A 20222-nucleotide genomic window follows, 5' to 3' on the forward strand; every position below is an offset into this window, starting at 1 on the left:
TCTTGACCTGCGTGTTTATAATGTAGGTCAAGGTGCAGCCTCGTCTCATAGACTAGATGTAACATAGTAAATATAAATCAGGGACTCTCAAAAATAGTGTGATATGTTACGTTTTTATGCTTACATAAAACAGATGGTTACTTAATAAATGGAATTTGGTGGTGCTGTACTGTAACAGCGAGCTGAGAAAGTTGAAAGTATTGACGCCAGGGATATATTGTTGGTGACTGTGTGTTCCTTCATTAGTTTTGTGTTTTTTATTCATTTATTTCTGGTACTCTCCTACCTGAGAGGCATGAGGCCTGTGTGGCGTTGCACTGTTAAAATCATCCCAGTGTGGAGATGAAACACCTGTGTGTTACAAAGCCACATGCTCTGTCCTCTCTGCTCTACCTAGGTGTTTTAACGTGGGTAATACAGAGATAATACTAATACCGAGAGAACCACTGCTCTATCTAGGTGTTTTAATGTGGGTAATACTAATACAGAGATAACCATTGAACATGCATTTTCCATTATTTCATTGTTTACCACTTCAGTTCCTTAAATGTGTAGTTTAAAACATATACAGGGCATTATACAAGACCCCATGACGACATTTTCCACATTTTGTTACGTTACAGCCTTATACGAAAATTGATTAAATGCATTTTTCCCCCCTCATCAATATACACACTATACCCCATAATGACAAAGTGAAAATACGTTTTTAGAAATATTTTCCAATGTATAAAAATGAACAGCTTATTTGCATAAGTATTCAGACCCTTTGCTCAGACTTGAAATTGAGCTCAAGTGCATCCAGTTTCCATTGATCATCCTTGAGATGTTTCTACAACTTGTCTGGAGTCCACATGTAGTAAATTCAAATGATTGGACATGATTTGGAAAGGAACACACCTGTCTATATAAGGTCCCACAGTTGACAGTGCATGTCAGAGCAAAAACCAAGCAATGAAATCAAAGAAATTGTCCGTCGAGCTTCGAGACAGGTTTGTTGCAAGGCACAGATCTGAGGAAGAAAACCAAAACATTTCTCAAATCTCTGTTGGCTGGGCTCCCTGCTTGTGCCGTCAAACTCCTGCCCCACGTTGGGCGCAAACCTTTTAAGGGCTCCCGAGTGGCGCAGTGGTCTAAGGCACTGCATCACTACAGTCCCTGGTTCGAATCCAGGCTGAATCACATCCAGCCGTGATTGGGAGTCCCACAGGGAAGCGCACAATTGGCCCAGCATCGTCCGGGTTTGGCCGGGGTAGGCCGTCATTTTAAATAACTATTTGTTCTTAACTGACTTGGCTAGATAAATAAAGATTAAATAAAACTATTTTTAAAAAGTGGGATGCATTGCCAGCAAAGCCACTACACAACAAGACACTAAACAATACATTAATTGCACTGAAACGGTGCCCACAAACTGTTAGGGCCTACATAAAGCTGTCCCAACAGCATAGTCTCAACAGTTTACCACTGCTACACCTGGCTATCAGTGGAACCTTGTCTGGCAGCGAAACAGTTCATTCAGCCTCATTCACTGCCTTTAAAAAAAACATTTTCTTGTCAATAGGGGGGCGCTGTTTTCACTTTGGAAAAAATCGTGCCCAAATTAAATGGCCTCGTACAATATGCATATTATTATTACTATTGGATAGAAAACACTGTGAAGTTTCTAAAACTGTTTGAATTATATCTGTGAGTAAAACAGAACTCATTTGGCAGCAAACTTCCATACAAGAAGTGAAAAATCTGAAAACGAGGCTCTGTTTCAGGGCCTGCCTATTCAACTGGCTTTTATTTATCGATATGTATGCACTTCATACGCCTTCCACTAGATGTCAACAGGCAGTGGAAGGTGGAATGGGGTGTCTAGCTTGATCTGAGGTCGAATAAGAGCTTTTGGAGTGACAGGTCCGGTATTTTCTTTGTCTTCGATGGCGCGCGAGGGACCTCGACATTGTCTTCTGAAAAGCGTTCTGTATACACGGCGAATATCTCCGGCTATGATTTTATTTGATACATATGATAATAACATCATAAAGTAGGTTTTTTCAACCGAGTTTTATCAGTTTATTGGGACTTTTGGAGTTTTCCGTTCTTTGCGCCAAGAGAGGATGGGAATGTTAGCAACCTTGGCTAGCATTGTGGAGCGAATTCGACAGAAGAAATGGACCTTCTAAAACCAAACAACGATTTCTTCTGGAAATAGGACTCCTTGTACAACATTCTGATGGAAGCTCAGCAAAAGTAAGAAAACATTTATGATGTTATTTCGTATTTCTGTGGAATATGTAGAATCCAACAGGGCGGAGAATATGTGAGCGCTGTCTCACAATAATGTATTTTGTATGTTGTAGTAAAGTTATTTTTAAAAATCTAACACAGCGGTTGCATTAAGAACCAGTGTATCTTTCATTTGCCATACAACAAGTATTTCTATGTAAAGTTTATGATGAGTTCTTTGGTCAGATTAGGTGAGTGTCCAAAATATCTCCGGACATTCTGGTAAAATGTTGCTACGTATTCACAATGTACAACCACGATTTGCAGCTCTAAATATGCACATTTTCGAACAAAACATAAATGTATTGTATAACATGATGTTATAAGACTGTCATCTGATGAAGTTGTCCAAAGGTTAGTGATTCATTTTATATTTATTGCTGGTTTTTGCGAAAGCTACCTTTGCGGTGAATAAATGCCGTTGTGTGTTTGGCTATTGTGGTAAGCTAATATAATTCTATATTGTGTTTTCACTGTAAAACACTTAAAAGATCTGAAATATTGACTGGATTCACAAGATGTTTATCTTTCATTTGCTGTACACCATGTCTTTTTCATAAATGTTTTATGATGAGTATTTATGTATTTCACGTTGCTCTCTGTAATTATTCTGGCTGCTTTGGTGCTATTTTTGATGGTGGCTGCAATGTAAAACTATGATTTATACCTCAAATATGCACATTTTTGAACAAAACATAAATGTATTGTATAACATGTTATAAGACTGTCATCTGATGAAGTTGTTTCTTGGTTAGTGACAAATTTTATCTCTATTTTGTCGGTTTTGTGAAAGCTACCTATGCGGTGGAAACATGGTGAAAATATGCGGTTGTGTGTTTGGCTATTGTGGTTAGCTAATAGAAATACATAGTGTTTTCGCTGTAAAACATTTGAAAAATCGGAAATGATGGCTGGATTCACAAGATGTTAATCTTTCATTTGCTGTATTGGACTTGTGATTTCATGAAAATTATATTATATGATATCCCTGTCCCGTTAGCTGACTAGCATAGCCTAGCCTTTTTTGATGAGGAGGATCCCGGATCCGGGAGGGTGATGAAGTAGAGGTTAAACAAATGTGGTTTCTACTGACATTTGAGATGTACAAACTATGACATAAGGGGACGAAAAGCAGATAAGAGGCAATCTGTAATTTCGATTAAGACATTAATGAGCGAGCTTGGACGGACGTAGTCAATATAACTATTTGTTCACCACTTTTGAAATGCACAGCGACAAAATTCAGAACATGGGCCGTTCTTACAGTGTTCTCCCTGTGCGCCAAGTCAAAACCGTAGGATAAATAAAGGGGCATATAAGCAGACAATGAAAACCCTTACAATATTCAATGATTACATTTCTCTAAAACAGGTTATAGGCTACATGTGAACCACCAAGTCAGAACAGTGGGCAAAATTAAGAGGTGAAAATAGTGGTGAGGCACACAAGGTGAGGCACATGGGCTACTAACATCTTACTACACAACATACACTTAGTATTACTTTCTTAGCTACAGTATACACATCTCCCTGGCATATTACATCATTTATGCAACAGCTTACAAGACATTTTTTGACTCACCTTGTTGTGTTGTGCTCACTTGAACAGGAAGGTGGCACGGCAGTCCTTCGTGGGCATATTTTGTCATCAAACTTTGTCATCAAAGTCTGTCTTTCTCTGGATTTATGGTGCTTTCAAGACAACTGGGAACTCAGTAAAAAAAAATATGACGTCAGCGATCTTCAGGTCGTAGCTGTAGAAAAAGGCCTGAGTTCCCAATTTACAATTTTTTATTTTTATTTTTATTTTTTTTACCTTTATTTAACTAGGCAAGTCAGTTAAGAACAAATTCTTATTTTCAATGACGGCCTAGGAACAGTGGGTTAACTGCCTGTTCAGGGGCAGAACGACAGATTTGTACCTTGTCAGCTCGGGGATTTGAACTTGCAACCTTCCGGTTACTAGTCCAACGCTCTAGCCAATAGGCTACGCTGCCGCCCCAATTCCGAGTTGGATGAAAGTTCAAAAAGTATTTTTCAGTCGTAGCTTGTTTTCCCCCCGAGTTCCCAGTTGTCTTGAACTCACTCAAGTCAGATTTTGCAGAACCGAGTGAAGTTGTTTTGAGCGCGGCACAAATCAAGCTTCATTGACAGCACGGCCACTGTTAAATGTTTACAATTTTAAACTAGGAAAAGAGCCCCTTAATCTTAGACTTGGGACCACACAGCCACTCAACTGAATAGCAGGCTAATGATTGCTTTGCAATGCTTGCAGTTAGCCACTGATTCCTTGACAAACCACTCATTGTTGAATTTGCAAATTCCAACTTGTTTTGTAATGTTTATCTCCAATGGCCGGTGAGAACCGATACGTTTAATCTATAATTTCTCATTATTTCTCTTCATATGACAAAGATTAAAAAGGATTTGCCAGTAGATTGTCAACTTGATTCATGATGATGACTGCTAGCTCAGATTTTGAAAGTATGATGTTGACATGATCAGTCCAATCAAAGCGACCGTAGATATAAAATGATTTGACATAATTTTATCTGTGGACAATGACCTTGAGCCTTCTTGGATGGGCACTTCTAATGTAACTCTATGGCAGCACCCACGGGGCTTGAATTTTCAAGTTCTACCCTTAGGCTTGGCAGTGTTGTATTGTCCCCATGAATGACAGAACACTGAGCCAATCACGGCGCAAAGCTCCTTATTTTCTGCTGGCTTGCCCCATCTCAACAGAAAGCACTGAGCTAGGCTGAAACACCTGCATTTTGGAGTTGCCTTACTCAAGAAAACAAAAAAGAGACCATGTTTGTATGCGGCTTAATTAATAACTCAATTATATATATGTTGTTTTTTTACATTGTTTGCAAACAGATCATTTTTTTCACGCTTTTTTAGCGCTAAAACTGTGGGGCTCAAAACAGGTGGCTCACCTGCCCTGAATGATGGGTCGCCACTGAACTTATCTAAAACACTGCAGTCCATCTGGGTGTTTAACTTTCCCAAGTTCCCCCATGTCACCCTGCTCCTCCGTACATTCCACTGGCTTCCAGCCGAAGCTCACATCCACTACAAGACAATGGTGTTTACTTACGGTGCAGCAAGAGGAACTGCCCCATCTCTACCTTCAGGCTATGCTCAAACCCTGTATCCCAACCTGAGCACTCAGTTCTGACACCTCTGGTCTCATGGCCGTCCCACTGCTACAGGAGGTCAAGCTCCCTCTCAGCCCAGTCTAAGCACTTCTCTGTCCTGGCACCCCAATGGAGGCACCAGCTTCTATCTGATGCTAGGACAGCAGAGTCCCTGCCCATCTGCCCGAAAAGGTCTGAAACCCTACGTCTTTAAAGAGTACCCCCCCCCCCCAAAAAAAATACAAATAATAACAATAATAATACAAATAATAATAATGTGACACTGACTAATTGAGGAGAAATGTATTTACTGTGATATGTGGTTGTCTCACCTGGCTATCTTAAGATGAATGTACTTAATGTACTGGTGACATCACAGGGTCAGAGAGAACTCCTGACTGTAGTCATACAAAAACACTCCAGGCACTCAGCCCATAAGAACCATTCATACTGTCAGATCTAATATGAAGAACTGAATACAACCATAAGAACCATTCATACTGTCAGATCTAATATGAAGAACTGAATACAACCATAAGAACCATTCATACTGTCAGATCTAATATGAAGAACTGAATACAACCATAAGAACCATTCATACTGTCAGATCTAATATGAAGAACTGAATACAACCATAAGAACCATTCATACTGTCAGATCTAATATGAAGAACTGAATAGAACCATAAGAACCATTCATACTGTCAGATCTAACATGAAGAACTGAATACTAAAGAGAAGAGGTTGACCAGTACATAATCATGTAACTTTATTTTTCATTGGCAGATCAATAACGTTTGCTTCAATGCAGTTATCCAAACACATTCATGATCAGTAACTAAAATAACTCATCTAGTTTTAAAGACAATTAATAAGCACATGTATTAATTTCATAAACTGTGTCTCATTAAATAAAGTTGTAAAATAATCCCCCCCAAACTAATGGTGAAAACTGATCATCACACCATCTCTATCTGATACATGTTAGGGGCGGAAGTGGTTAGAGCATTGGGCCAGTAACCAAAAGGTTGCTAGATCAAATCCCTGACCTGACAAGGTAAAAATCTGTTGTTTTGCCTCTGAACAAGGTACTTTAACCCACTGTTGCTTGGCCATCATTGTAAATGAGAATTTGTTCTTAACTGACTTGCCTAGTTAAATAAAGGTTCAATAAATAAAAAAAGTGTCTACTAGCTCCTTCCCACAGAATAATGCAGAGGGACAACCTGGTCTCAGAGCAGAACGTATTATATTATACAAAACACAGCCATGCCACTCCATTTAGTATGTTAGGTTACATTACATTGGACTACCAATATAAACTGAACTAAAATATAAACTAAACATGTAAAGTGTTGGTTTCATGAGCTGAAATAAAAAAAATCAAACAATGTTCCATATGCACAAAAAGCTAATGTCTCTCAAATGTTGTGCACAACTTTGTTTATATCCCTGTTAATGAGCATTTCAGCCTTTGTCAAGATAATCCATCCACCTGACAGGTGTGGCATATAAAGATGCTGATAAAACAGCAGTATCATTACACAGGTGCACCTTGTGCTGGGGGACAATAAAAGGCCACACAACACAATGTCACAGATGTCTCAAGTTTAGGGAATGTACAATTGTCATGATGACTGCAGGAATGTCCACCAGAGCTGTTGCCAGAGAACTTAATATTTATATCTCTACCATAAGTCACCTCTAAAGTCCTTTTAGAGAATTTGGCAGTACATCCAACCGGCCTCACAACTGCAGATCACATGTAACCACGGCAGCCCTGGACCTTCTGTCTGAGGGGGGCTGAGTAGTATTTCGGTCTGGAATAAAGACCTTTTGTGGGGAAAAACTCATGCTGATTGGCTGGGCCTGGGTCCCAAGTGGGCCTATGCCCTTCCAAGTCCCACCCATGGCCGAGCCCCTGTCCAGTCATGTGAAATACATAGATTAGGGCCTCATTTATTTCAATTGAATGATTTCCTTTTAAAAACTGTAAATCTTTGAAATTGTTGTGTTTAGATTGTTGTTCAGTATAATACGACTTGTAGGACGTATCAGATGTTAAGAATTACAATTCATATGTTATGTTACGCATTGCTATTCATACAATATGTTACGAACTTGTAATATGTATGATATGTTACGAATTCCAATGTGTTGTTGCTAACGTTAGCTAGGTTAGGGGTGAGGGGTTTAAGGTAGAGTTTTGTTTTAGGGGAAAGATTAGCTAACATGCTAAGTAGTTGCATGCTAAGCTAACATGCTGACATAAGTAAAAATTGCAAAGTTGCTAATTAGCTAAAATGCTTAAGTCCTCCTTGATGAGATTCAAACACGCAGCCTTTGGCTAGACGTTTGACTTACACTCCCACCCCTCCACAGAGTAGGAGTAAGGCTTCTCCCCTGTGTGTATACATTGGTGTGTTAAGTTGCTATGGTGAGAGAAACTCACCCAATAATCAGAGAAGATGTCAGCAGGCTTCTCTCATGTGTGAGTCTTCTGATGAACTTCTAGCTGAGTTGATGTTTTAAAACGTTTTCTACAGTCAAAGCAGTAATAAGGCTTCTCTCCTGTGTGTGTTCTCTGATGAACTTTTAGCTCATTTGATGTTTTAAAACGTTTTCCACAGTCAGAGCAGTAATAAGGCTTCTCTCCTGTGTGTGTTCTCTGATGAACTTTTAGCTCATTTGATGTTTTAAAACGTTTTCCACATTTAGAGCAGTAATAAGGCTTCTCTCCTGTGTGTGTTCTCTGATGAACTTTTAGATGAGTTGATGTTGTGAAGCATTTTCCACAGTCAGAGCAGACGTAAGGCTTCTCTCCTGTGTGTATACGTTCATGTGTTTTTAAATGGGAAAGTTGAGAGAAACTAGTTCCACAATCAGAGCAGATGTAAGGCTTCTCTCCTGTGTGTATACGTTGGTGTGTTTTTAAGGTGCCCAGATGAGAGAAACTCGCCCCACAGTCAGAGCAGACGTAAGGCTTCTCTCCTGTATGTATTCGTTCATGTGTTTTTAAGTGGGAAAATTTCGAGAAACTAGTTCCACAGTCAGAGCAGTAATACGGCTTCTCTCCTGTGTGTGTTCTCTGATGAACTTTTAGCTCAGCTGATGTTTTGTAGCATTTTCCACAGTCAGAGCAGGAGTAAGGCTTCTCTCCGGTGTGTATAAGTTGGTGTGTTTTTAAGGTGCCCAGATGAGAGAAACTAGTTCCACAGTCAGAGCAGACGTAAGGCTTCTCTCCGGTGTGTATAAGTTGGTGTATTTTTAAGGTGCCCAGATGAGAGAAACTCGCCCCACAGTCAGAGCAGAAGAAAGGCTTCTCTCCTGTGTGTGTTCTCCGATGAACTTTTAGCACATTTGATGTTTTAAAACATTTTCCACAGTCAGAGCAGTAATAAGGCTTCTCTCCTGTGTGTGTTCTCTGATGAACTTTGAGCTGAGTTGATATTTTAAAACATTTTCCACAGTCAGAGCAGACGTAAGGCTTCTCCTCTGTATGTATACGTTCATGTGATTTTAAGTGGGCAAGTTGAGAGAAACTAGTTCCACAGTCAGGGCAGGAGTAAGGCTTCTCTCCTGTGTGTTTTCTTAGGTGTATTTTTAGATTTGATAGAAATGGGAAAATCTTCCCACAATGTGGGCAGTGGTGAGACCTCTTAGCTCTCTGATCTTCCTGCTGATGCTCACTGGATATAGAGAATGTCTCAACATGGTATCCTGTGTGAAAATCAGAAGAACCAGTCAGTTGGTGTGATATACATGTCAATCAAATGTAGTTCATGAAGCCATTTTTACATCAGTAGTTATCACAAGGTGCTGAACAGAAACCCAGCCTAAAATCCCCAAAGAGCAAGCAATGCAGATGTAGAAGCACAGTGGCCACAAAAAAACTCCCTAGAAAGCAGGAACCTAGGAAGAAACGTAGAGAGGAACCAGACTCAGAGTGGTGACCAGTCCTCTTCTGGCCATACCGGGTGACAGGTAGCCTAGTGGTTAGAGCAACTGAAAGGTTGCAAGATTGAATCCCTGAGCTGACAATGTAAAATTCTGTTGTTCTTACCCTGAATAAGGCAGTTAACCCACTGTTCCAAAGCCGTCATTGAAAATAAGAATTTGTTCCAAAAATCGAAATATTAAACATTCATGAAAATACAAGTGTCTTACATCATTTAATAGCTTCTTGTTAATCCAACTGCGTTGTCAGATTTCAAAAAGGCTTTACGGAGAAAGCATACCATGCGATTATCTGAGGACTGCGCCCCACGTCAAAATACTTTTTCAACCAGCACAGGCGTCACAAAATCACAGACAGCAATTAAATAAATCTCTTACCTTTGAAGATCGTCCTCTGATTGCAATCCCAAGGGTCTCAGCTACACAATGAATGGTCGTTTTGTTCGATGAAGTCCTTCATTATATCCCAAAAATGTCAGTTTACTTGGCACGCTTGATTCAGTAATTCACTCATTCAACATGCACACAAACCAATCCAAAAAGTTACTGGTAAAGTTCGTCAAACAAGTCAAACGATGTTTCTAATAAATCCTCAGGTATTCTAATATCTAAATAAACAATAATATTAAAGACTGAGAATAGTGTGTTCAATAGCAAAAATAAATAACGAAGAGCGCACTGTCGTTGATGCACGCAACATGACTACTTTTCTAATGGGGGACACCCTGGAAAAACTACAAATACCTGAAACCCATTCTAAAGACTGGTGACATCTAGTGGAAGCCATAGGAACTGCAATCTGGGTCCTATCTATTGTACATTTATATTTACATTTAAGTCATTTAGCAGACGCTCTTATCCAGAGGGACTTACAAATTGGTGCATTCACCTTATGATATCCAGTGGAACAGCCACTTTACAATAGTGCATCTAAATCTTTTAAGGGGGGGGGGGGGGTTAGAAGGATTACTTTATCCTATCCTAGGTATTCCTTAAAGAGGTGGGGTTTCAGGTGTCTCCGGAAGGTGGTGATTGACTCCGCTGTCCTGGCGTCGTGAGGGAGTTTGTTCCACCATTGGGGTGCCAGAGCAGCGAACAGTTTTGACTGGGCTGAGCGGGAACTGTACTTCCTCAGAGGTAGGGAGGCGAGCAGGCCAGAGGTGGATGAACGCAGTGCCCTTGTTTGGGTGTAGGGCCTGATCAGAGCCTGAAGGTACGGAGGTGCCGTTCCCCTCACAGCTCCGTAGGCAAGCACCATGGTCTTGTAGCGGATGCGAGCTTCAACTGGAAGCCAGTGGAGAGAGCGGAGGAGCGGGGTGACGTGAGAGAACTTGGGAAGGTTGAACACCAGACGGGCTGCGGCGTTCTGGATGAGTTGTAGGGGTTTAATGGCACAGGCAGGGAGCCCAGCCAACAGCGAGTTGCAGTAATCCAGACGGGAGATGACAAGTGCCTGGATTAGGACCTGCGCCGCTTCCTGTGTGAGGCAGGGTCGTACTCTGCGGATGTTGTAGAGCATGAACCTACAGGAACGGGTCACCGCCTTGATGTTAGTTGAGAACGACAGGGTGTTGTCCAGGATCACGCCAAGGTTCTTAGCGCTCTGGGAGGAGGACACAATGGAGTTGTCAACCGTGATGGCGAGATCATGGAACGGGCAGTCCTTCCCCGGGAGGAAGAGCAGCTCCGTCTTGCCGAGGTTCAGCTTGAGGTGGTGATCCGTCATCCACACTGATATGTCTGCCAGACATGCAGAGATGCGATTCGCCACCTGGTCATCAGAAGGGGGAAAGGAGAAGATTAGTTGTGTGTCGTCTGCATAGCAATGATAGGAGAGACCATGTGAGGTTATGACAGAGCCAAGTGACTTGGTGTATAGCGAGAATAGGAGAGGGCCTAGAACAGAGCCCTGGGGGACACCAGTGGTGAGAGCACGTGGTGAGGAGACAGATTCTCGCCACGCCACCTGGTAGGAGCGACCTGTCAGGTAGGACGCAATCCAAGCGTGGGCCGCGCCGGAGATGCCCAACTCGGAGAGGGTGGAGAGGAGGATCTGATGGTTCACAGTATCGAAGGCAGCCGATAGGTCTAGAAGGATGAGAGCAGAGGAGAGAGAGTTAGCTTTAGCAGTGCAGAGCGCCTCCGTGACACAGAGAAGAGCAGTCTCAGTTGAATGACTAGTCTTGAAACCTGACTGATTTGGATGAAGAAGGTCATTCTGAGAGAGATAGCAGGAGAGCTGGCCAAGGACGGCACGTTCAAGAGTTTTGGAGAGAAAAGAAAGAAGGGATACTGGTCTGTAGTTGTTGACATCGGAGGGATCGAGTGTAGGTTTTTTCAGAAGGGGTGCAACTCTCGCTCTCTTGAAGACGGAAGGGACGTAGCCAGCGGTCAAGGATGAGTTGATGAGCGAGGTGAGGTAAGGGAAAAGGTCTCCGGAAATGGTCAGGAGATGAGAGGAGGGGATAGGGTCAAGCGGGCAGGTTGTTGGGCGGCCGGCCGTCACTAGACGCGAGATTTCATCTGGAGAGAGAGGGGAGAAAGAGGTCAGAGCACAGGGTAGGGCAGTGTGAGCAGAACCAGCGGTGTCGTTTGACTTAGCAAACGAGGATCGGATGACGTCGACCTTCTTTTTGAAATGGTTGACGAAGTCATCCGCAGAGAGGGAGGAGGGGGGGGGGGGGAGGATTCAGGAGGGGGGAGAAGGTGGCAAAGAGCTTCCTAGGGTTAGAGGCAGATGCTTGGAATTTAGAGTGGTAGAAAGTGGCTTTTGCAGCAGAGACAGAAGAGGAAAATGTAGAGAGGAGGGAGTGAAAGGATGCCAGGTCCGCAGGGAGGCGAGTTCTCCTCCATTTCCGCTCGGCTGCCCGGAGCCCTGTTCTGTGAGCTCGCAATGAGTCGTCGAGCCACGGCGCAGGAGGGGAGGACCGAGCCGGCCTGGAGGATAGGGGACATAGAGAGTCAAAGGATGCAGAAAGGGAGGAGAGGAGAGGAGGGTTGAGGGGGCAGAATCAGGAGATAGGTTGGAGAAGGTTTGAGCAGAGGGAAGAGATGATAGGATGGAAGAGGAGAGAGTAGCGGGCGAGAGAGAGCGACGGTTTGGACGGCGCGATACCATCCGAGTAGGGGCAGAGTGGGAAGTGTTGGATGAGAGTGAGAGGGAAAAGGATACAAGATAGTGGTCGGAGACTTGGAGGGGAGTTTCAATGAGATTAGTGGAAGAACAGCATCTAGTAAAGATGAGGTCAAGCGTATTGCCTGCCTTGTGAGTAGGGGGGAAGGTGAGAGGGTGAGGTCAAAAGAGGAGAGGAGTGGAAAGAGGGAGGCAGAGAGGAATGAGTCAAAGGTAGACGTGGGGAGGTTAAAGTCACCCAGAACTGTGAGAGGTGAGCCATCCTCAGGGAAGGAACTTATCAAGGCGCCAAGCTCATTGATGAACTCTCCAAGGGAACCTGGAGGGCGATAAATGATAAGGATGTTAAGCTTGAAAGGGCTGGTAACTGTGACAGCATGGAATTCAAAGGAGGCGATAGACAGATGGGTCAGGGGAGAAAGAGAGAATGTCCACTTGGGAGAGATGAGGATCCCAGTGCCACCACCCCGCTGACCAGAAGCTCTCGGGGTGTGAGAGAACACGTGGGCAGACGAGGAGAGAGCAGTAGGAGTAGCAGTGTTATCTGTGGTAATCCATGTTTCCGTCAGTGCCAAGAAGTCGAGGGACTGGAGGGAAGCATAGGCTGAGATGAACTCTGCCTTGTTGGCCGCAGATCGGCAGTTCCAGAGGCTACCGGACACCTGGAACTCCACGTGGGTCGTGCGGGCTGGGACCACCAGGTTAGGGTGGCAGCGGCCACGCGGTGTGAAGCGTTTGTATGGTCTGTGCAGAGAGGAGAGAACAGGGATAGACAGACACATAGTTGACAGGCTACAGAAGAGGCTACGCTAATGCAAAGGAAATTGGAATGACAAGTGGACTACACGTCTCGAATGTTCAGAAAGTTAAGCTTACGTAGCAAAAATCTTATTGACTAAAATGATGCAATACTGCTGACTGGTGAAGTAGGCTAGCTAGCAGTGGCTGCGTTGTTGACTTTGTTTGAAAGTGTTGCTGGCTAGGTAGCCTCGATAACTGGCTAGGTAACCTCGATAACTGGCCAGATAATTAGTCTAAACTACACAATTATCTTAGATACAAGGACAGCAAAGACAACTATGTAGCTAGCTAACACTACACTAATCAAATCGTTCCGTTGTAATGATTCGGTAGAAGTTGGCTAGCTGGCTAGCTAGCAGTGTTGACAACGTTAGAAGATTCGATAATTCGATAATAATCTAAACTACACAATTATCTTTGATACAAAGACGGCTATGTAGCTAGCTAAGAAAAAAGTGCTAAGATCAAACAAATCAAACCGTTCTACTGTAATGAAATTAAATGTAATACTACCTGTGGAGCGAAGCGAAATGCGACTACTCGCTCCAACCCGGCATTGTATATCCCATTGGCAAGCATTGAAAAACCTTTGAGCTCAAAACAAAAATTCCGGATGGATTTCCTCAGGTTTTCACCTGCCATATCAGTTCTGTTATACTCACATACATTATTTTAACAGTTTTAGAAACTTCAGAGTGCTTTCTATCCAATGCTATCTAGTATATGCATATCCTAGCTTCTGGGCAGTTTACAGGCAGTTTACTTTGGGCACGTCAGTCATCTGAAATTCCGGACAATAACCAGTACGCTAAGGAAGTTAAATAAAAGTAAATTAAAAATAAATAAATAAATACACTACCATTAGTGGTGAAATAAATGAATGAATTCAAAAGATTGGAGTCACTTACAAATGTCCTTGTTCTTGAAAGAAAAGCTCATTTTTCGTCAAATTGATCAGAAATACAATGTAGACATTGTTAATGTTGTAAATCACTATTGTAGCTGGAAACAGCTAAAGATCTCGTACAACGCTGTGTACTGCTCCCTTCAGAGAATACCGCAAACTGGCTTTAACCAGAATAGAAAGTGGAGTGGGAGGCCCCGGTGCACAACTGGGCAAGAGGACAAGTACATTAGTGTCTAGTTTGAGAAACAGACGTCTCACAAGTCCTCAACTGGCAGCTTCATTAAATAGTACACGCAATACAACAGTCTCAAAGTCAACTGTGAAGAGGCGACTCCGGGATGCTGGCCTTCTAGACACTATTCTGGTTAGAGACTGTTTGCGCTGTTCTGTGAAGAGAGCAGTTCACAGCGTTGTACGAGATCTTCAGTTTCGTGTCAATTTCTCGCATAAAATAGCCTTCATTTCTCAGAACAAGAATAGACTGACGAGTTTCAGAAGAAAGGCCTTTGTTTCTGGCCATTTTGATCCTGTAATCGAACCGACAAATGACCCAGATCCTCAACTAGTCTAAAGAAGGCCAGTTTTATTGCTTCTTTAAATCAGAACCACAGTTTTCAGCTGTGCTAACATAATTGCAAAAGGGTTTTCTAATGATCAATTAGCCTTTTAAAATGATCAACTTGGATTAGCTAACACAACGTGCCATTGGATCACAGGAGTGATGGTTGCTGATAATGGGCCTCTGTACACCTATGTAGATATTCCAATAAAAAAAAAAACACTTGTTTCCAGCTACAATAGTCATTTACAACATTAACAATGTCTACTGTATTAATTATCAATTTGATGTTATTTTAATGGAGGGGAAAAAAGTAAATTTCTTTCAAAAACAAGGACATTTCTAAGTGACCCTAAATGTTTCAACGGTAGTGTATGTATTCATTTCAGTAGGCTGTATGGGAATGGGAATAAAACTATTCTAAAACTGGGTAGGAGTCAAAAACTAAAAAGAGGCAAAAGTCGTGAAAATTATGAGCTATATCATCCTCCACTCAACATCACAAGGGTTAGTAACTACACAGACTCATTTCATATAACTTCAAAACACTGGGCACTCTACATAGAGGAAGAGTTCCATAGAGGAACTCTGGAGCTCTGTCAGAGTGACCATCGGGTTCTTGGTTACCTCCCTGACCAAGGCCCTTCTCCCCCGATTGCTCAGTTTGGCCGGGTGGCCAGCTCTAGGAAGAGTCTTGGTGGTTCCAAACTTCTTCCATTGAAGGATGATGGAGGCCTCTGTGTTCTTGGGGACCTTTAATGCTGCAGAAATGTTTTGGTACCGGTCCCCAGATCTGTGCCGACACAATCCTGTCTCGGAGCTCTACGGACAAATCCTTCCACCTCATGACTTGGTTTTAACTCTGACATGCACTGTCAACTGTGGGACCTTAAATAGACAGGTGTGTGCCTGTCCAAATCATGTCCAATCAATTGAATTTACCACAGGTGGACTCCAAGTTGTAGAAACATCTCAAGGATCATCTCATAGCAAAAGGTCTGAAAATGTATGTAAATAAGCAATTCTTATCATTTTTTACATACATTTGCAATAATTTCTAAAAACATGTTTTGGCTTTGGCATTATGGGGTATTGTGTGTAGATTGACGAGGAAAACATGTAATCAATTTTAGAAAAAGGCTGTAACGTACCAAAATGGGAAAAATGGGAAGGGGTCTGACAGTACCCTCGGAAAGTATTCAGACCCCTTGACTTTTCCCACATTGTTATGTTACAGCCTTATTCTAAAATTAGATCAAATATCATCTGAAATCTACACACAATACCCCATACTGACAAAGCTAAAACAGGGTTAGAAATTTTGGCAAATTTTTACAAATTAAAAAAACAAGACAGACTCAAAATTGAGTTCAGTGGAAACAGGATGCACCTGATCATCCTTGAGATGTTTCTACAACTTGATATATAAAATATAAAATATATATGTATCAGATATAAATCATCAGGTTGTGGTAGTCTACTGGTTATGTTCATCACTTCTCCAATCGTTGAGATCTGATATTCTGTGCAGCAAACAAATTATAATTCAATATTGACATTGATGATGCCATGGCCTATTTTGAAATGAGGTATGCCTAACTTGGTGATTGAGGGTATTAAACATTTTCAACGTTTTTGAGACAATGTTTGGGCAAAGGCAGGCGTTACAAGTTTTAAAATATTTTGCTTCGCTGTGAAGTCTTGAGGTTTTCAGGGATGTGTGATGTCAGATTTACAGAATTCTACCTAGCAATAGACTGGTCATAATTTATGGAGGTCTAATTTATGAAGATAATTTATAGATAGAACCTGCTCTTACCATGACTAACAGTTGTCCTAATCTCCTCCTCCTCTTCTTCATCTTTAATGTTGACATTCAGCTCCAGTGTTTGACTGCAGTCTTCCAGCTTCACTGATGCCATCTCTGGATCCTGCAGTGCAAACTGGGCTCCACTGTCACAATCAGGACCCAGTGACTAGGTTTCTACTCAGTGTGGAAGGAGAGAGGCAGGCTGGGTTTGTCCTCACTGTTGATGTTACCGGCCTCAGACTTAATCTGAGTCGGCCTGTAGTAATAAAGACAAACGGACACAAAAGGGACCTCAGATTACTCCCTTCAATTTAGCATAAGTTCCAGGGTCATGGCTTCTGAGCTTCGTCCCATTATGATTATCCAATTGAATAATATTCCCTTGCTGAACCTGACTAGCACATGATATTAACAATCTGCCATCTTAAATGTTTTATTTCACCATTATTTAACCAGGTAGAATAGTTCAGAACAAGTTCTCATTTACACAGATGCAGCCCAGTTTAACTTCACCTCTCTCTTTACGGCCTTGGTTAATCAGATAGGGTGTAAATGAGGCCCTGTTGTCTCCTCAAACACCATCCCAACTTTCCACTGTGACACATTACTACTCTGTTCTTCCTGTCTTTCCACTACAGACCATTCACATTCTAGGCCCTCATCCTCCCGCTCCATATCAGAAATGTCCCCCACATTGATCGCATTCCAGCACAGCTGTTGCTTCTCAAACTCTCTCTCCATTTCCATTGTTTCAGGGTTGTCAAACTCATTCCATTGAGGGCCGAGTCTCCGCTGGTATTTTTTTTCTTCTCAATTTCAATTATAACCAAGACAATCAGATGAGGGGAGTTCCTTTATAATTAGTGACCTTCATTCATTAATCAAGTACAAGGGTGGAGCGAAAACCCGCAGACACTTGGACCTCCATGGAATGAGTTTGATACGAGCTCCGATTCATCCGCATTAATCGACCCCATTCCATGCAGTTGGCCTCACTCTCCAAATGGTGAAGTTAGCTTCCCTCTATTTTGACACTCCATCACACAGCCTCATGTCGCCATTTCACCGCGAGTAAACTCCTAGAGAGAGACGACCGAAACCGTTGAAGCCGCCATTTGAAGAGCCTCGTCCGAATCATACTGATCTCGCGAGCTTACATTTACGAAACAGTGTATGTAAACTCGCGAGATCAGGATGGTTCGGACGAGGCTATTTACCAGCTCATAAACAACATTTTACACAAAACCAAGAACATGTAAAAACGAACTCAAATAAGTGGAATCTTTATGAAATGACTGACGAAATTATGTTCATACACTCATACAAACCCGAAGTCTACCTAAGTGACTTGTAAAATCGTTTTTAAACACGTTCTTCACTCACTCGGTTTGACCCCAAAATAACACATACAATTTAAACCTTTACCAAACGTGAAAATACCTTGACGGATTTGTTACCTAGCATGTTATATATTCTTTCGACGTTAGAAAGTTTAAACGTGCTATTACATACCTACAATAATACAGTTGAAACGGACACAACCACTATCGACATAACAACACAGGTCTGTCGTTTTCTACCCGGAACTTCCTGTTCCCCACTACGACAGTTCAACAGCGTCTTCTTCTCTGGTACACTGACATTTACACAAATATAACGTGTCTGCCGCCACCTACTGTACGGTTAGTAAACTTTAGACAAAGATACACGTCCAATGAGGAAAAGGGCAGGGGGAACAACATCAAAACAAAATACAAAAATAGATAAATAAAAACTTCCCACTCCTTCAGTCACAGTCCTATTCAATTCACATCCCTACACAGTCTCATGGGCCTCGTAGGGTGGAACATCTTCAGTCACAGTCCTATTCAAACTACAGTGTATGATATATATAGGAAAATTGTTCAATTCAAACATCCCTACTGCATCTGATCTGTCGGACTCACTAAACATAAATGCTTTGTTTGTAAATTATGGGTGTGATCTTACATTCAATCTGGAGTGGCAGAGTGCGCTTGGGCGTTCGTAAATTCAGAGCGTTGTCAGATTGTCAGTTCGTATCGCTCTCGGAGCGTTCAGAGCCACACTGGACGCTCTGGTGGAGGAGTAGGGTTTTATTTATTACATTATTTATACTTTTACTTTTGATACATAAGTATATTTTAGCAATTACATTTACTTTTGATACTTATGTATATGTCGAAACCAAATACTTTTAGACTTTTACTCAAGTAGTATTTTACTGGGTTGCTTTCACTTTTACCTTGATAATAAAGGACTCAAGTATCTTTACTTTTACTCAAGTATGACAATTGGGTACTTTTTCCACCACTGCGTGCAATGCTTCCAATGTCAATTCCTGAACTCCCAAAAACCTTTCAGCCGCACGTACAATTAATCTTTACAATCGGTATCCTTTAACTGGTAAACGACATTATGAATCTCAACAGGTTGCTGGCCATCCACTGCCATAGCTTCCTCAGTGCCGTCAAACTCCTGCCCGACGTTGGGCGCAAACCTTTTAGCGGCTCCCGGGTGGCTCAGCTGTCTAAGAAACTGCATCTCAGTGCAAGAGGCATCACTACAGACCCTGGTTCGAATCCAGGCTGAATCACATCCGGCCGTGATTGTGAGTCCCATAGGGAAGCGCACAATTGGCCCAGCATCGTCCGGGGTTGGCCGTCATTGTAAATAAGAATTTGTTCTTAACTGACTTGCCTGATTAAATTAAAAAGTGGGATGCATGCCAGCAAAGCCACTACACAAAACAATACTAAACAATACATTAATTGCACAATAACGGTGCCCACAAACTGTTAGGTCCCACATAAAGCTGACCCAACAGCATAGTCCCAACAACTTACCACTACTACACCTGGCTATCAACGGAGCCTTGTCTGGCAACAAAACAGTTCATTCAGCCTCATTTACTGCCTTTAAAAAAAACATGGCTGACTTGCTTCAACAAATGTGGTTTCTACTGACAATTGAGATGTACAAACTATGGCATAAGGGGACGAAAAGCGGATAAGAGGCCATCTGTAATTTCGATTAAGACATTAATGAGCGAGCTAGGACGGAGTCAATACAACTATTTGCCCTTTTGAAATGCAAAGCAACAGAATTCAGAACATGGGCCGTTCTTACAGTGTTCTACCTGTACGAATAGTCAGAACCGTAGGATAAATTAAGGGGCATATAAGCAGACAATGAAAACCCTTACAATATTCAATTATTATATTCCTATAAAACAGGTTATAGGCTACATGTGAACCACCAAGTCAGAACAGTAGGCAAAATTAAGAGGTGAAAATAGACCAAATGATTAGGGTGAGGCACATGGTCTACTAACATCTTACTACACAACATACACTTAGTATTACTTTCTTAGCTACAGTATACATATCTCCCTGGCATGTTACATCATTTATGCAGCAGCAGACAAGACATTTTTGGACTCACCTTGTTGTGTTGTGCTCACTTGAACAGGAAGGTGGGGCAGCAGTCCTTCATGGGCATATTTTGTCATCAAACTTTGTCATCAAAGTCTGGCATTCTCTGGATTTATGGTCCTTTCAAGACAACTGGCAACTCAAAGAAAAAAAATGGAATCATGATGACGTCAGTGATCTTCAGG

At 42.0% G+C, this 20222-nt stretch overlaps 2 protein-coding genes across 4 annotated transcripts in view; one reads left to right on the plus strand and one right to left on the minus strand.

Annotated features, from left to right (window-relative positions):
- The window catches only part of LOC129842851 (zinc finger protein 664-like), a 295528-nt gene that overhangs the window by 237634 nt on the left and 37672 nt on the right, over positions 1 to 20222 (plus strand). The gene's annotated exons all lie outside the window — the stretch shown is intronic.
- LOC129842846 (zinc finger protein OZF-like) lies at positions 6163 to 18198 on the minus strand. Of its 3 annotated transcripts, none has more exons than XM_055911524.1 (3): positions 18098 to 18198; positions 16595 to 16841; positions 6163 to 9138 (listed from the first exon to the last, which is right to left on the minus strand). In XM_055911524.1, exons 2-3 carry the CDS (start codon positions 16695 to 16697, stop codon positions 7904 to 7906), a joined length of 1338 nt encoding a protein of 445 aa, XP_055767499.1. In that variant the 5' UTR covers positions 16698 to 16841; positions 18098 to 18198; the 3' UTR covers positions 6163 to 7903. The 3 variants fall into 3 exon arrangements, with proteins under 3 accessions (XP_055767499.1, XP_055767500.1, XP_055767498.1); XM_055911525.1 differs by having other exon boundaries at positions 16595 to 17664; positions 18098 to 18164; XM_055911523.1 differs by lacking the exon at positions 18098 to 18198 and adding an exon at positions 17582 to 17732.

Source organism: Salvelinus fontinalis, unplaced genomic scaffold, assembly GCF_029448725.1.
Source record: "Salvelinus fontinalis isolate EN_2023a unplaced genomic scaffold, ASM2944872v1 scaffold_0071, whole genome shotgun sequence".
Taxonomy (NCBI): Eukaryota; Metazoa; Chordata; class Actinopteri; order Salmoniformes; family Salmonidae; genus Salvelinus; species Salvelinus fontinalis.